Source organism: Erythrolamprus reginae, chromosome 3 (assembly GCF_031021105.1).
Source record: "Erythrolamprus reginae isolate rEryReg1 chromosome 3, rEryReg1.hap1, whole genome shotgun sequence".
NCBI lineage: Eukaryota > Metazoa > Chordata > Lepidosauria > Squamata > Dipsadidae > Erythrolamprus > Erythrolamprus reginae.
The window spans coordinates 30,032,695-30,049,386 of NC_091952.1; the positions used below are offsets into that span (position 1 = coordinate 30,032,695).

At 42.4% G+C, this 16,692-nt stretch overlaps 1 protein-coding gene and 1 long non-coding RNA gene across 2 annotated transcripts in view; one reads left to right on the top strand and one right to left on the bottom strand.

The window, feature by feature from the left end:
- ADA (adenosine deaminase) overlaps positions 1-11,455 on the bottom strand; it is a 58,972-nt gene extending 47,517 nt beyond the window's left edge. Inside the window, exon 1 of the mRNA XM_070744698.1 lies at positions 11,315-11,455. Within this exon, the coding sequence (XP_070600799.1) occupies positions 11,315-11,350 (36 nt within the window). The 5' untranslated portion in view covers positions 11,351-11,455. The remainder of the gene's footprint in view (positions 1-11,314) is intronic.
- On the top strand, positions 11,123-13,137 carry LOC139163713 (uncharacterized). Its single transcript, XR_011558511.1, has 3 exons — positions 11,123-11,476; positions 12,585-12,657; positions 12,808-13,137. It is a non-coding gene; the product is annotated as an uncharacterized lncRNA (long non-coding RNA).
- The last annotated feature ends 3,555 nt before the right edge of the window (positions 13,138-16,692 follow it).

The following is a 16,692-nucleotide window of genomic DNA, read 5'->3' on the forward strand; positions in this document are numbered from 1 at the left end:
ACAAGCGGCGGGCAGGCGGGCGGCTCTTCAGCTGTTGGGCGGGGGTCTTCCCAGGTGCGGAAGTAAAAAACACCATCTGCACATGCCTGGCCATGGAAAAAAAGGGCGCGCATGCGCAGATGGTGTTTTTACTTCCGCAGCGCTACTTCGCGAAAACCCGCTCATTGAGGGGGGTCCTGGAACGGAACCCTCGCAATGATCGGGGGATCATTGTATTTTATTCTTCCAACAACAAAGATGTGAGAAATATTGACTGCCCAGTTATTTGATCCCCCTACAAATGAATTTGCACATTTCAAAGTTAGGAAACTATTTAAATGAAGCAAAAGTGCCACCGCTAGTTTCATTCATTATTTTCCAAAGGAAGGAAAATTTCTGGCTGTAGTTTTTTGTACATTTACTTGGAACTATGTTCCATAAAATCCACCAGGGAGTGACTTTTTAGTTATATTGTACATGTAAAATTTTGGGACACTACTAGAGCAGGGGTCCCCAACCCCCGGGATGTGGCCCAGTACCGGGCCACGGCCCATTCGGAACTGGGCTGCGGAAGCTGCGGGTGAGCAAGCATGCGTGGTGCAACTCCACTTGCACAAGTGGCTGGTGAGCAAGCGTGCAACTCCATCTGTGCAAGCGTCCGGAACCACTTGTGCAAAAGAGGTTGCATGCATGCTCACTCATCATTCACGCAAGTGGAGCTGCGCACACATATTCCTCACCTGCTAGATTCCCTCCCTTCCAGTCCAGAAAGCCAGAAAGGTTGGAGACCACTGCAGTAGAGAATGAGAACTCTTTCTGGAATATGATTTAATGGATGAACAAGAGTATACCCAGTGGTAATATTTATTGTAATCATACCACAAGATTGGTAATTTATCTGACCTCAAATATCATTACCAGCCCTATAATGCTACTTTACATAAAGTTGATATACCAAATCTATGCACACATATTCAAAAATTATCACCCCAACCCAATAGGTTGAGATTGGTTTGTTTTTTTAAATTAGAAATTAGGTAACACATTTTTTACTAGACTCGAGGCCTTAGTTCATCAAAAGAAGATGACTAAGTCTCGGAGTAAACAAAAATAACGTGATAAGTTTTTTTGACATGTTTTTAATTACTATTTTTGTCTTGTCTTTATTAATTTTGAGGCCAGCTACTCTTCCAAAATTTTCCATTTCTTTTAACAATTCTTGACCAGATGTTAATGGATTTTCTATAATCTAAACAATATCGTCTCCAAAGACCTATTGGTCTTTAATTTTTAGACCTTTAATTTCTGGGTTTGCTCTTACTCTATTTAGTAGAATTTCAATGTAAAGAATATATAATAAAGGGGAGATTGGGCAGCCTTGCCTAACACCTTTTTCAATGTTAATTTTATCTGGTTTTTCTCCATTCATTAAAATAGTAGCTGTTTGACCCGAATAAATATTTTCTATCAATCTATTAAATTTCTCTCCATTGATTAAAGTAATTAAAAAATTTCTATTTACATTATCGAAGGCTGTTTGCGCATCGATGAAGAAGAGAGCCAAAAGGCATAGTTTAGGTCAATCAAGGGATTAGAGGAAAACTTGAACATATTTAATTATGCATGCATAATATTTTAACTCAGTTTAGTTTTATACAGGAAAAAGATTTAGCTACCATTTATTTTTCCTGAAAAGGCTTGGTTTCAAATTAAAAGGATGTATGTCATAAACTTGTGGCCCCCAACCTTTTGGACACCAGGGACCAGGCTCCATGGAGCAGTTTTTCCATGGACCGGAGGACGCGTGATTTTGCATGCCACCTGCATCCTGCAGATGGGGGCTTTGCTTGTTTGGCTGGCCCAGTTGCTGGTCCATGGACCAGGGATTGGGAACCTCTGACATAAATGATATAAATTTGAATACAGAATTTCACATTCTCTTTTCAACATTATAATTGTTCAAAAATTACTTTGCAGGTTTGCAGAGACCTGTATTTTTCGGAGTATAAGATGCTCAGGACTATAAGATGCATCTACCTTTTGGGGGAAGGAAAACAAGAAAATCTGCCTTTGCCTCCCAGCATCCATCTGGTATTCATCCCATTCACCATGGCCCATTTGGCGCTGCTGTGGCCCATTTTGCCAGGGCCTGGTCACCACCACAGTGGTTTGTTTGTCTGTCTGTCTGTCTGTCTGTCTATTTATTTATTTATTTATTTGATTTGTGTGCCGCCCCTCTCCGTAGACTCGGGGCGTCTAACAACAGTGATAAAAAACAGCATGTAACAATCAAATATTAAAACAACTTAAAAAAACCCTTATTATAAAACCAAACATACATACAAACATACCGTGCGTAAATTGTAAAGGCCTATAATTTCCTTGGAAACATTTTCGGAAGTGGTTAGGGTTGAGTTAGGGTGCCCTGGGGCTGAAAGGTTGATTTGCCCAAACTTCCCCAGCTGGCGTCTGTATTTAAGGCAGGATTAGAATTTGGGTTTCCTGTAGCTAGTCCAACATTTTAACCACTAGAACTCTTCTGTAGAATAGGTTAAAACAGATAAAATCAACATTTTAACCACTAGAACTCTTCTGTAGAATAGGTTAAAACAGATAAAATCAACATTTTAACCACTAGAACTCTTCTGTAGAATAGGTTAAAACAGATAAAATCAACATAACAGCTCATGCATTCCACAAAGCATTAAATATCAAAAATAAAATCTATTTTCAACTTTATTACTTATTGTGACAAATCAGATTACCGTATATACTCGAGTATAAGTCGGGTTTTTTTAGCCCAAAAATGGGCTGAAAAACCCGACCTCGACTTATAATCGGGTGACTGACATGTCACCACAAGAGGGCGCAAGCGGCTGAGGGAAAGACAGCCGTCTGCCTTTGCTTCAGCTAGAAAGAAGCGGCAACTGCCCGGTCAAGAAGCAAGAATCCACCTAGCCAAACGGCTTTTTTCTTGTTTAGCGCGGCGTTCAAGTGGTTGGCAGGTTCCTTTGCTTGCACGCAAGAGCCAACCACTCGAACGCCACGCTAAACAAGAAAAAAGCCGTTTTGCTGGGGGGGGGGGGAATTCTTGCTTCTTAAACCGGGAGCAGTTGCCCCCTCTCCCAAAGCGATGTCCCAAAGCGGTCTCCGGGAAGCGACCGAGGGAAAGGCAATCGTCTGCCTTTCCTTCAGCCCGAAAGAGGAGGCAAATGCCCCGCCTTCCCCCAGCCAGTTAACCGAGCGCTTCAAGTTAACCGGCTGGGGGAAGGCGGGGCATTTGCCTCCTCTTTCGGGCTGAAGGAAAGGCAGACGATTGCCTTTCCCTCGGTCGCTTCCCGCAGACCGCTTTGGGACATCGCTTTGGGAGAGGTTTAAGAAGCAAGAATCCCCCCCCCCCCAGCGAAACGGCTTTTTTCTTGTTTAGCGTGGCGTTCGAGTGGTTGGCAGGTTCCTTTGCTTGCACGCAAGAGCCAACCACTCGAACGACGCGCTAAACAAGAAAAAAGCCGTTTCGCTGGGGGGGGGGGATTCTTGCTTCTTAAACCTCTCCCAAAGCGATGTCCCAAAGCGGTCTCCGGGAAGCGACCGAGGGAAAGGCAATCGTCTGCCTTTCCTTCAGCCCGAAAGAGAAGGCAAATGCCCCGCCTTCCCCCAGCCAGTTAACCGAGCGCTTCAAGTTAACCGGCTGGGGGAAGGCGGGGCATTTGCCTCCTCTTTCGGACTGAAGGAAAGGCAGACGATTGCCTTTCCCTCGGTCGCTTCCCGCAGACCGCTTTGGGACATCGCTTTGCTTGCGCCTGCCCCTCCTACAGCGGAGAGAGGCGGCAAATGGCCAGCCCTTCCCCCACCCGCTTAGCTGAGCCCTTCGGGAAGGTGCCGCCTGTCTTCGCTGTAGGAAAGGCAGGCACATCCGAAGCGCGTGGGGAAGTGGCTGTGGGAGGCAACGACATTCCTAAGCCGGTGAGGTGTAGGGGGGGGGGTGGCGAGAAGATAGAAGCAAGAATCCACCCCCTCAGCTTTTCCCCCCTCTCCCCGCAAGAAAAGGAGCCAGCCAAACACTCCAATGCCGCGCTAGAGGGGGGAAAAGCCGATGAGGTGTGTGTGGGGGGGGGGGTGGATTCTTGCTTGTCTTCTCAACACCCCCTCACCCCACCTCTCGGGAAGAGAGCAACAGGAAAGGACGCGGTTTTCTTCTGCCGGGTCGAGGACAAAGCGGGTGTTGAGGGCGGCGGGCGAGCAACATTTCAGCGGGGAGAAAACCCCAAGCTGAGAGTGCCTTTTAAAATCACTCTCCTCTCAGCCTCGGCAAGCTGCCGAGAAGTGGGGTTTTCGGAGTGGGGAGGCAAAAACGCTCAGAATGTCACCAACGAGGCATTTCTCCAAGGGGCGGGGGTCCCTAAACTTTCCTTTAACCCCAGCGGACACAAAGATGGGAATGCGTGGTCCTTGCCAGCCACCCATCTGCGGGGGCTGCTCCGTGCCAAGGCAGAATTAAATTCAACAACCAAAATATTATATTTTTAAAAAACATACTTTTTTGACAGTTTGTTTGCCTTTTAAAACATCTCTCTGGCTGTGCCTAATGTCAACAATAAAATTTTTTGCCAGGTGAATTTTTTTTTGCCAGATTAGCTATGGATCTCACTGAAGAAATTTTAAAGAATACTCAAAATGATTCTTCATTTGCTTTGTAACCTTAAATAAAAAAACAATACAGTATTGACTCTGTAATTTACCCGGGGAGGGGACAGGAGGGGGGCGCAGACAGACAGGAAAGGAAGACAGACAGACAGACAGACAGAGACCTATGACCACAATTGAGCTCAAAATTTGTTGTTAAGCAAAAGCATTGTTAAGTGAAAATCACCACATTTTACTCAATCCATGACATTTCCTAGCTCTAACAGTGATGTGCAAGCTAGGGAAGTACCGGTACATCTGAAGACATGTGTAATGTTCTAGTTATGGTTAACTGTGTGGCAGAAAGTGGACTCTGGGTTTGTTTTCCTATTACAGTGAGGTTGAATGTACCATATATAATTTTACAAGAGCTCTCTCTCTTTCTCTCTCTGTATATACACATACAGTTTATATAGTAGATAATGTACAGTATATTTTTGTGTGCCTGTGTGTAATATTTATTTACACATATGGCATATATACATAGAATTAAGTATATTTTGGATGTTCAGTAATTGTAAATATAGAGGGAAATTGTATCTCTTTGAGGCAAGGAGAGGTCAAGTATCCTAACCCTAACCCAAACCAGCAGGAGCAGGGGATTAAGGTAAGTACCTAGGTACTTGCAATTTTTTTGCCTATACCTGCCTTGGGGGATATATACCTGTTTACCCTCTTTTAAACTTACAGAGCTAGTTTACTGGCTTTCTTTGAAATAAATATTCTAAAATATTTAATCTACTGATGCCTCAATTGATGTAATTTTATTGGTTTCCATTTTTATAAGTTACCAGTAGCCGCTGCAATTTCCACCCTCGACTTATACAGGGGTTTATAAATTTTCCCAGTTTTTGTGGCAAAAGTAGGCGCCTCGACTTATAGTCGGAGCGACTTATACTCGAGTATATACGGTATATTGATAACATCCTTCTGCCATAACATAAAATCCCATAGCCCAGAATAATGTTATCTCATTCAAAATTACAATGGATTTAAACAAGTCTGACAATGTTGAGGGAATTATTTGTTTAATAGAGTGATGGCATTCGTGAAAAAACTGTTCCTGTGTCTAGTTGTCTTGGTGTGCAGTGCTCTGTAGCGACATTTTGAGGGTAGGAGTTTTAGCTTTATTATATATGGATTAGAGCCGGGGTGGGCTGCCCCCAATATGCCTGGGATCATCGTTCCAGTAGCGGAAACGGTACATGCTCCCCGTGCAAAAATTCGCCAAAATCTCAGCGATTCTCAGCTTTTCTTTCCTTCTACGTGTGCGCGGAAGCAAAGAAATTTTGTGCGGAAGCAAAATCTTGTGCGAAGGTGCGCGGGCCTGCTGCTGCCTGCCCACACTGGCCTCTAGGACCGATCCGTTAGGGAAAGTTAAGTGCAGCCCTTCACTGATTAGAGCATACATTTGGCAAAGCATACATTTGGCAAAGCATACATTTGGCAAAGCAAAATATAATGTCATCTAAGTAAAAGAGGTGTACAGTGATCCCTCGTTTTCCGCGGGGATGCATTCCAAGACCACCCGTGAAAAACGAATCTCTGTGAAGTAGAGGAAAAATATTTTTTAATGTATTTAATGAGTATTTGGACTTTTAAAACCCACCATTTGCATTAAACAGTCATTCTATAATGTTTCTCAGCTGGAACTATATGTGATGTCCTACCAGTTTCTTTAATGGAGTACAGTAGTACTGTAGAAGAATTTTATGAATTTTCAATGGATTTAATGGATTTAAGCCCCCTTTGAAACCCGTGAAGTAGCGAATCCGCGAAAGATGAACCGCGGAGTAGCAAGGGATTACAGTGATCCCCCGCTCGTTGCGAGGGTTCCGTTCCAGGACCCCCCGCAACGAGCGGGTTTTCGCGAAGTAGCGCTGCGGAAGTAAAAACACCATCTGCGCATGTGCAGATGGTGTTTTAAACTTCCGCAGCGCTAGCGAGGAGCCGAAGATTGGGGGGCGGGGCGGCTCTTTTAAAACATCGCCGCCGACATGGGGGGCTCGCTAGCACCCCCCCGAACCCCCAACCCGGGTTTGGGGGGGTGCTAGCAAGCCCCCCATGTCGTCGGCGATGTTTTAAAAGAGCCGCGCCGCCCCCAATCTTCGGCTCCTCAGCGGCGAGCGAGCGAAGCCAAGCCGGCAGCAATGTCGCCGCCGCTGCAGCCAACGCGCGCTACGATCTTCCGGGCCAGCCAGGCTCAGCGGATCAAGCCCGGCTCCTCTCGGCCCAGCATCCCGGGCCAAGCGGCTGCCTTCCGTGACTGAGCCTGGCTGGCCCGGAAGATCGTAGCGCGCGTTGGCTGCAGCGGCGGCGACATTGCTGCCGGCTTGGCTTCGCTCGCTCGCTCGCCGCCCCCCAATCTTCGGCTCCTCAGCGGCGAGCGAGCGAAGCCAAGCCGGCAGCAATGTCGCCGCCGCTGCAGCCAACGCGCGCTACGATCTTCCGGGCCAGCCAGGCTCAGTGGATCAAGCCCGGCTCCTCTCGGCCCAGCATCCCGGGCCAAGCGGCTGCCTTCCGTGACTGAGCCTGGCTGGCCCGGAAGATCGTAGCGCGCGTTGGCTGCAGCGGCGGCGACATTGCTGCCGGCTTGGCTTCGCTCGCCGCTGCAGCCAACGCGCGCTACGATCTTCCGGGCCAGCCAGGCTCAGTCACGGAAGGCAGCTGCTTGGCCCGGGATGCTGGGCCGAAAGGAGCCGGGCTTGAAGATCGCAGCGCGCGTTGGCTGCGGTGGCGAGGGCTTGCGATGGAGGGTGGAGGAAGCGGCCATGGGAGGGCGAGCTGCCTCAGGGAGGAGGATCGGGCGGGACCAGGTGGGGGCTGGAATTTCTCCGCCAGGGCGAAGGGCGGGCGAGCGGCGAAGGGCGGGCGAGCGGGTGCTGGGGAGGGCTTCTCGCCCTCCCGCCAGCAAGAGGGGAAGCGAACGGCGTGGGCAGGCGAAGGGCGGGCGAGCGGCAGCGAGGAGTTTGCGTGGGCGGTGGGGAAACTCCTCGCTGATGCCAGCAAGAGGGGGAAGACCCAGGGAAGCCGCCCAGCAGCTGATCTCCCGGTTGCCATCTACGCATGCGTGCCCATAGAAAAAAAAGGGCACGCATGCGTAGATGGTATTTTGACTTCCGGGTTGAAAAATCGCAAATTACCCTGTTCGCAATGGTCGGGGACGCAATAACCGGGGGATCACTGGACTGTAAAAGCTATTTCAGCCAACATGAAAGGAGTATGAAGTATTTGATTGTTATATGATTTGACTAGGAACTCAGTTCAAGTTATGATTGACCTGCAAAACCGTATTTGGCCCACTATATCAGCCCATCCCACCTGGCCAGGCAGGGAGGGTATGGTGTGAATTCCAACAATTTTGATTGGTGGGGTCAAGGAAGACAGCCTGCTCTGTCATTGTCCCCACCCTTTGAAACATTCCCCCTTTCCTAGAGATGAGATAGGCCCCTATTCACTTGGGGCTCAAAGATGAACACATAGCCGTAAGGTTTGTTAGAGCCTTGAAGGCCTCCACTGTCATTTTAACTTTGTTTTTATTATTATATTTCTGCCCCCTGTGGGAATATATTTGCATTTTAAAATATTTAATTGTACCCTGCTGAGTTGCCTTGAACTGTGAGATGGGTGGCAAATAAATAAAAGAAAAACTGTTCAAATAATGCATATAAACATCTATCTTTGAAACCCCTATCCAGATAATAGTTTAGGAGCACAGTAACAGAAGCTACTAAACTAAACTCTCCTATGGGTATATAAAATTTACACTGCATTTTTCAGATAAGACCTGGAAAGATAAAGTCAAAATTCATTCCGGGTAATTTCAACACCACGGTCATCTTGGCAACAATGCACAATATCCTTGTGGGACTTTTTTTTTAATCTACCGGACTAATATAAACTATATTTTCTAGTGGTGCCTCATCCAAAATTGATCATAGACAGCTCCAGTTTAGGAGCAAATGATTACCCACAATCATCTAGATCAGCGGTCCCCAAACTATGGCCCGCGGGCCACATGCGGCCCACTGAGGCCATTTATCCGGCCCGCCGTGAATAACAAGAGAACAGGGAAAAGAGAGAGAGAAAGAAAGAAAAGGGAAAGAGAGGGAGGGAAGGAGAAGTGGAGAGGAATGAAGGAGGGAAGGAAGGAAGGCAAAATGGAGGAAATAAGGAAGAAAGGAAGGAAAGAAGGAAGAATGAAATGAATGGAGGGACAGGGGAAGGAAGGACTGGTTTTTGGGGGGTAATTTTTTTTAATTTTTCTCTCAACATACATTCCAACAACACAGTGTACCATCTAATTTTCCATGAATAAAATGCAGTATTTTGTTAGTAACTAATATCAATCATCAAAAAAGTGGCAAAAGGTTTTTTCTGTAATCATCCAGTTACATTCATTTTCTTTTAATTAAATTTCCTCCTTAATGTTCCTTCAAAAAGTACAACACCAATTATATTTCTAACTTCTTAACCATTATGCCAAAGTGCTTCCTTCTTTCTTTATACATTTTTCATAAGCCAAGAAAACCTTGCATAGCCAATCAGATGTCAACAAAAGAAAATTAAAAACAAAACATAAACATATATGAATTTCAGACCTTCTCCCCCCTCTAAATAGTACGTTCCCATTTTGTTTTTTACTTTAAAACAAGGTATGTGCAGTGTGCATAGGGATTTGTTCATAGTTTTTTTTTATAGTCCGGCCCTCCAACAGTCCAAAGGACAGTGAACTGGCCCCCTGTGTAAAAAGTTTGGGGACCCCTGATCTAGATGTTGCTACCTAGCTAGACAAAGGCTAGGGATCAGATGATAAAGATACGGTAATATCTTTATTTAAACAAGGTAATACCGTTAATTAAACAAGCAGAATTACTGATGGAACAAGAAACTGCAACAGAGTAAAATGATGGATAGCTGCAGGAAGTGACAGCAGAAAGACAATAGAGACAATGAAGACAGGAAAGAGATGACATGTCACAGGGTGAAATACATAATGTAAGCAACTTGGGCTAATTAAGACAGGAAGAGATAGCAATCTTAAGGTGTTGTCAAAACGCTGTGAAACCAAGAGTTAGACTGGTGACGATTCAGACATTATTGGATGGATACAGGTAGTCCTCTAGCAATTGAGCCTAAATTTTCTGTTGCTAAGGGAGACATTTGCTAAGTGAATTTTACCGCATTTTACAACCTTTCTTGCCAGAGTTGTTAAGTGAATCTGGCTACTCCATTGCCTTTGCTTGTCAGAAAGCCGCAAAAAATGATTGCCGCAATTGTCATAGATGTTGCCAAGCATCTGATTTTTGCTCATGTGACCAAGAGGATGCTTGCAACAGTCGTTAAGTATGGAAAACAGTCATTTATATATATATATATATATATATATATATATTTGTTTTCGTAAATTTTCACGGGTATATGTATGTAGATTGTTCTGAGTTTGGGTTTTGCCCTGTGTAATGTTTTGCATGTCTATGCGACGTTTCGGTAAAATCACATTTACCATCATCAGGCTGGAGTTCCAATCTCTGTGTTTTTGCAAAAACATTTGCAAAAACACAGAGATTGGAACTCCAGCCTGATGATGGTAAATGTGATTTTACCGAAACGTCGCATAGACATGCAAAACATTACACAGGGCAAAACCCGAACTCAGAACAATATATATATATATATATATATATATATATATATATATATATATATATATATATATATATATATATATATATATATATATATATATATATATATTTAATTAATTAATTTGTCAAACTTAACAGTGTATGGCTGTAACTTGTTGCTTGTAGCCTGAGATTTTTATTAACATTGATTGTTTCTTCATTGCTTATTTGACCCCTATGACAATCATTAAGTGTTGCACCACATGATTCTTGACAAATGTATCTTTTTCTTTAAGGCACACTGAGAGCATATGCACCAAGACAAATTCCTTGTGTGTCCCATCACACTTGGCCAATAAAGAATTCTGTTCTAAAAACATGTATAGGATAGTAGTTTGTATAAACATAAGTAAAAAGTAATGATAAAAGAGAACAATGGAACAGGAGAGGGATGGTAGGCACAATGGTGCGTTCATGCAGTCATAATTCACTTTTTTTAGTGCCGCTGTACCGTCACTAAATGTACCGTTGCAAGTTGAGTACTACCTGTAAAAGCTCAATTCCATCCAGCAACCCCTACTCCTCCACCCTCAATAGGGACTAGAGCCTTGTAAAAAAAGGGGGGGGAGCGTTTTATTCAGTCCTTATGAGTCTCCAGCTGCATTTTTTTTCTTTTTTGGCGAAAGGCGGGTCGTCACGAAGTCGGTGGGAAGGGGCTAATCAGCAACGAGGAAAATTCCGCGGGAGGGAAGCACCCCCCGCAGATGGGGAGCGGACTCAGGCAGGGGAAGCACAAGTATAATTGCAAATACAATATAACCGGGGGGCCCGCGGCACTCCGCGAATCACCGGAGGGCAGAAAGGGAAGCCTGCCTGCAGCTTCAAGGTTCAAGACTAGCCGGATGGGGGGGAGGTTGTCTCTCAGCGGGCGTTAGCGCCTCCAACTCCCCGCCGAAGAAGGAGCGTCTCCTCGGGCGTCCAGGAGAAGCGCCCAGTCAGACCCCACGCACCGGCTGTTTACTCACCTTGGGCTTATCGAAAACAGGCTGACCGCGCTCCATGCCGCCTCCGACTGCTGGGTTAGTCAGGATTCCTGTGGCTCCACCGACCCGTCCTGACAGGCTCTTTTTACAGGGGTGGCTCCGCCCAGCGGTCGCTTTCGAGGCCGGTCCGCCCGCCCAGGGTGAGTAAGTATTTGTTTTATATATACATTTTACACACACACACGCACCTACATATATATATAGATGCGTGTGTGTGTAAAATATATTGTAAGTATTTTCAAGCGGAAAGCGACTCTGGGAGCGGCGTAATAAAATTAAAGAACAATAAATTCTCCCCGCGCTTTTGGTTCCCCGCCATGCGCGGTTGTTGTGCCAACCCCCGGGCTCGGCCAAAGGCTTCGGAGGTAGATTAAAAGTAGCCGTGCATGGGCAGGAGTGTGTGCATTTCTTTGGGGTTTTTTGGGGTGTGTGTGTGCAGGAGGAGCAGCTTTAAATTGAATTCGAGTCAGGGTTTTAAGAAGGTCGGAGGAGAGCAAAATAATGGTTAATGGAACAAGGGTTTCCCTGCTGAGCACGTGTTAACTTGTAAGATTCCTAAGTCTTTCCAGGGATCCCAATTCAAGCAGCAATGCGGTGGATAATATTAGGAGACCTCGCGGTTTCAAATACTGAACGGCCGACTGGTGTTGAAATAGGAAATCCAGCATAGCGATCTCGTTTGCTGTGTTGTATTGACATAATAATAATAATTTATTAGATTTGTATGCTGCCCCTCTCCAAAGACTTAGTATATACTATACTTACGGTACTATACTATACTTGATTGACAGATAGATAGACAGACAGACAGACAGACAGACAGACAGACAAAAATAAAGTACCATTGGCATTCAGAGCAGAACCATATATAATAATAATAATAATAATAATAATTAATAATAATTATATGTAATAGTAATAATAATAATAATAATAATAATAATTAATAATTATATGTAATAGTAATAATAATAATAATAATTATTATTATTATTATTATATTTGTATGCCGCCCCTCTCCGAAGCCTCGGGGTGGCTCACAACAATGATAAACAATGTACAAATCCAATATTTAAAAACACAATTTAAAAACCTTTGTAATAAAATAAACACAAACCCAATAGTTTTAAAACTGGATTTTATTTTTTACAAAAAACGGCTTTTTGAAATCATGAGCGAATGTTTTGCCCAACCCAATTTATTCAACAGATGTTCCAGTAAGAATTCGGTGTTTAAATTCTCTTCCTGTTAGGTTTAACAAACAAAAAACCAACTTGCAAAATAGACAAGTGTAAAGTATGGATGTTTCTGAAACCATTCTACAGGTATGTTTATTGTTCCCATACCAGGTGAACAGGTTTAAATTAATCTTTGTACGCATCTCAGAATGTTTAGCCACACTTGAGGTATTAATAGTCTAGTACAAATAGCCAATAATGTGACAAAAAATTCACTCTACTGTTTAACTGCTACAGGTACTTTAAGACTTGTGGACTTCAACTCCCAGAATTCTCCAGCCAGCATAGAAGTTGCCAAGTTTGAAGACCTCTGAACTGCAAGATGGTGTCATTGGACTTTGACATACAATATACATATAATAAAATGAAGTACTTTAATTCAAAATTACGAATAACCTTTAGAGGTGGTTTTTTTCAATATTAAAATGAAATACTCCAGTTACTCTGTGTTAGTAAGTCTTCAAATAATAATGATTTTGCCATGGTCAGGGTTACATAATTTTTATGTTAATTATATAGCTGTATAAAAAGGCTTACTACTTTGTATTTGTGATTGTTACTGCTTATTTTATACTGTTATTTAATATATGTGTAAATAGATTCTAGTCTTCAGATTAAAATATATTTTAAAAAAAATATCCTGCTGTTTGACTGCTGAGTCATCCTAAGGACTCTCCTCACCTACAGTTAAATACACAATCCTGGCAACTTCTGAAGTCATACTTATGTTGGGCTAGCATTAAAATAACATTATTCCCCATTCAAGGATAGTTTCAGCTTGTATACAACCTGTTAGAGAAGTCAAAAAATTGGCAGTAAAATTAAGATAGGTGTTACAGCAGTAATAAGAAAGCAGATCATCTATCAAATTGATTGCTAACTTAAGTGATTTGTAAATAGCCATATAAGTTTAAAAGCATTGCACTTTCCATTAGACCAGAAGAGAAGCTGGAAGCTTAAGATGTTGATTAACTATAGCTTCCAGGGCCCCAATTCATATGCCCAGTGGTAAAGGATGCTGGGAGTTGTAGTTCAAACTGGAGATAGAGATCCAGATTACTTATCCATATCAGTAAGTCCTCCAAGTTCTCAGAGAGGGGTGGCATATAAATCAAATAAATAAACAAACAAACACACAAATAAATGTCTGTCTGTCTATCTCTAGCCGAATTTTAGAAGACAAATATCTAGTGTTTAGCTTTATCATGTAGGCAAACCAGATCTTGGTGTTCATCAATTTGGGAGCTCCAATCTCTTCACTTCCAACATGGCTCACTATACCAGTAGTTTAGGCATCAATTCATAACAAAAAACCAAAACAAACACCACATTCAGTTTTATATATGCTTGCATTTCCGTTTTCTCTTTCCCTCTTATTTTTATGCACATGTATTCATGCCAGCTACATTAATACATCAATTAATGCAAAACTCTCATTTCTGTTAGAATTTGCAAGGAGATATGAATGAGACACTCCAAACCAGTACTTGAAATGGTTTAAAATGTTTTATTTATTTTGAACTTTTATTGTGGAAATTGCAATTACTTTTCATTGAGCATTTGGATATTCTGAATTTGAATCTTTATTTTGTGCTGTTAGTGTGGGAGAATTCTTCTGGGGAAACTTGACTATGAAGGATAGCATGCAATAGATAGCATCATACATTGTGTGTTCAGGCATTGACCTAACACAGTGTATTAACTGGTGTAAATCATTTCTAATGAGAAAAATCATTTCTAATGAGAATATTAGGATTTCCCTTGACCTCCCATTTTTATTAATATTTTTCATTGCTTTATTTGCTGCTGCTTTCTAATTCTAGTGGGAACAAGAACTGTTGAAACAAGAACTGTTGAAAATTAATGATAGTATAAACAAGTGCAGAGAAGACTGAGGAAACCGCACTGGGAAAGGAAGTATGGTATGTAATTCTGCTTGCTCGGTGAAACCAAATGCAAAAATTAAGACAGTTCCTGGAATTGGTTTTTTAAAAGGTGGTTTTTGCAGCTAGATTCAGAAAGTGATTAAGGCTTTTCTAAGAACGGGTAAAATGCCATAGGTTTTAAAGGTAATGTGACCTCCCTTGAAATGGCCACCTCTCTCTGTTCCGCTGTATAATGCCCCCCCCCCCCCAGTAGATTATAATTAACATTACAGTGCCATGTTCGATTATGCCACCTTGATTATGATTCTATTTATTTATTTATTTATTTATTTATTCTTTGTCCAATATACAATACATATGAAAGAGAATAGACATTAAGTGATATATAAAAGATAGGAAGTAAAGATAGGAAGTAAAGAGGAAGAGAAGTGGGTGGGAAGGAAAGAATATATATGATAAAAGGGAAAGGAAAGACAATTGGACAGGGGACGAAAGGCACATCAGTGCACTTATGTACGCCCCTTACTGGCCTCTTAGGAACCTGGAGAGGTCAAGCGTGGAGAGTCTGAGGGAGAAATGTTGGGGGTTGGGGGTTGACACTATTGAGTCCGGTAATGAGTTCCACGCTTCGATGACTCGATTGTTAAAGTCATATTTTTTACACTCAAGTTTGGAGCGATTAACATTGAGTTTGAAGCTGTTGCATGCTCTTGTGTTGTTGCGGTTGAAGCTGAAGTAGTCGTTGGCCGGAAGGACATTACAGCAAATGATTTTGTGGGCAATACTTAAATCGTGTTTTAGGCGCCGCAGTTCTAAGCTTTCGAGATCCAGGATGATTCTCTCACATCCAGTCAATCCAGGAAGGATCTGAATATGTTTTCACCAAGAAGTCAGGTGTCTATGGTTGTCATGGCATAATTAAACATGCTGCCCTCAGTGTTATGGCCCCTCATGTCTGGCATTCAGGAAAACACTTAAAACATATATTTACTCACCCCTCGCATCCTGGACACAAACTGTTTTCAACTCCTACCTTCAAAACGTCACCACAGAGCACTGCATACCAAGAGAACTAGACACAACAACAGTTTTTCCCCGAACGCCATCACTCTACTAAACAAATAATTCCCTCAACACTGTCAGACTTTTTACTAAATCTGCACTTCTATTTCTATTAGTTTTTCTCATTCCTATCATCCTTTTCCTCCCACGTAGGACTGTATGACTGTAACTTGTTGCTTGTATCCTAAGATTTTTATCAATATTTATTGTTTCTTCATTACTTATATGACCCCTATGACAATGATTAAGTGTTGTACCTTATGATTCTTGACAAATGTATCTTTTTCTTTCTTTTATGTACACTGAGAGCATATGCACCAAGATAAATTCCTTGTGTGTCCAATCACACTTGGCCAATAAAAATTCTATTCTATTCTATTCAACTTAAAGTTGCTGCGTTTGAGAAACTCAGCTATGTCTACTAGGAAATTTTGAACTATGAACTATTTTATAACTATTTCATTATATTAAATATAAATATAATTGGTTTATCAGTTAGTCAGGTACGTGGCTTTTATTGGCCTGGAAAATTGAAGACTAAAGCAGATTTTTATTTACAGCTCTAGAGCAAGGTTTGTTTTTATAGCTTGGCAATGCTCAGATGACCTTGGCTGACCTCAAAAAGCTCAGCAGAATTAAACCTAGTTAATAGTTAGGTCTGACACAATCAGGAAATACTAGAACTACAGGCTTGGGTTGTTTTGTTAGGAAAGTGTAAAAACAACAATCTAAACCTAGACAAAATTAAAGTTTTGTAAAGTCAAATTAATAGACTATTTCCTGTTCAGTTGTTCTGTGTACATCTAAACCTTCCTGTTTCTCTTACACAAAAGATGTTTTGGTGGAAATTTTGAGTGCCTCTGACCATAACTCAAGAACTTGTACCTTCAAGGGCCTCGGGTTATGTATATCTAATTTACAAAACAGAACTAACGATCAGCACTTTCAGAAAGCAATACATATGTACTGTATTTTTAATGGTACTTAATGAATTTAGCAACTCAAATAGATCTATTCAAAATTTGGCTGACTTCCAGTCATGACTTGTCCTTTATTATAGCTGCTATTGAAACTGAGAGAAATGAGTTGGGTCTCTCATTTGAGCTCAGGAAATTAGGAAAGGAAATTAAGGCTTCCACAGCTGGTTCTTGTTCAAAGGTGCTGGACTTTATTC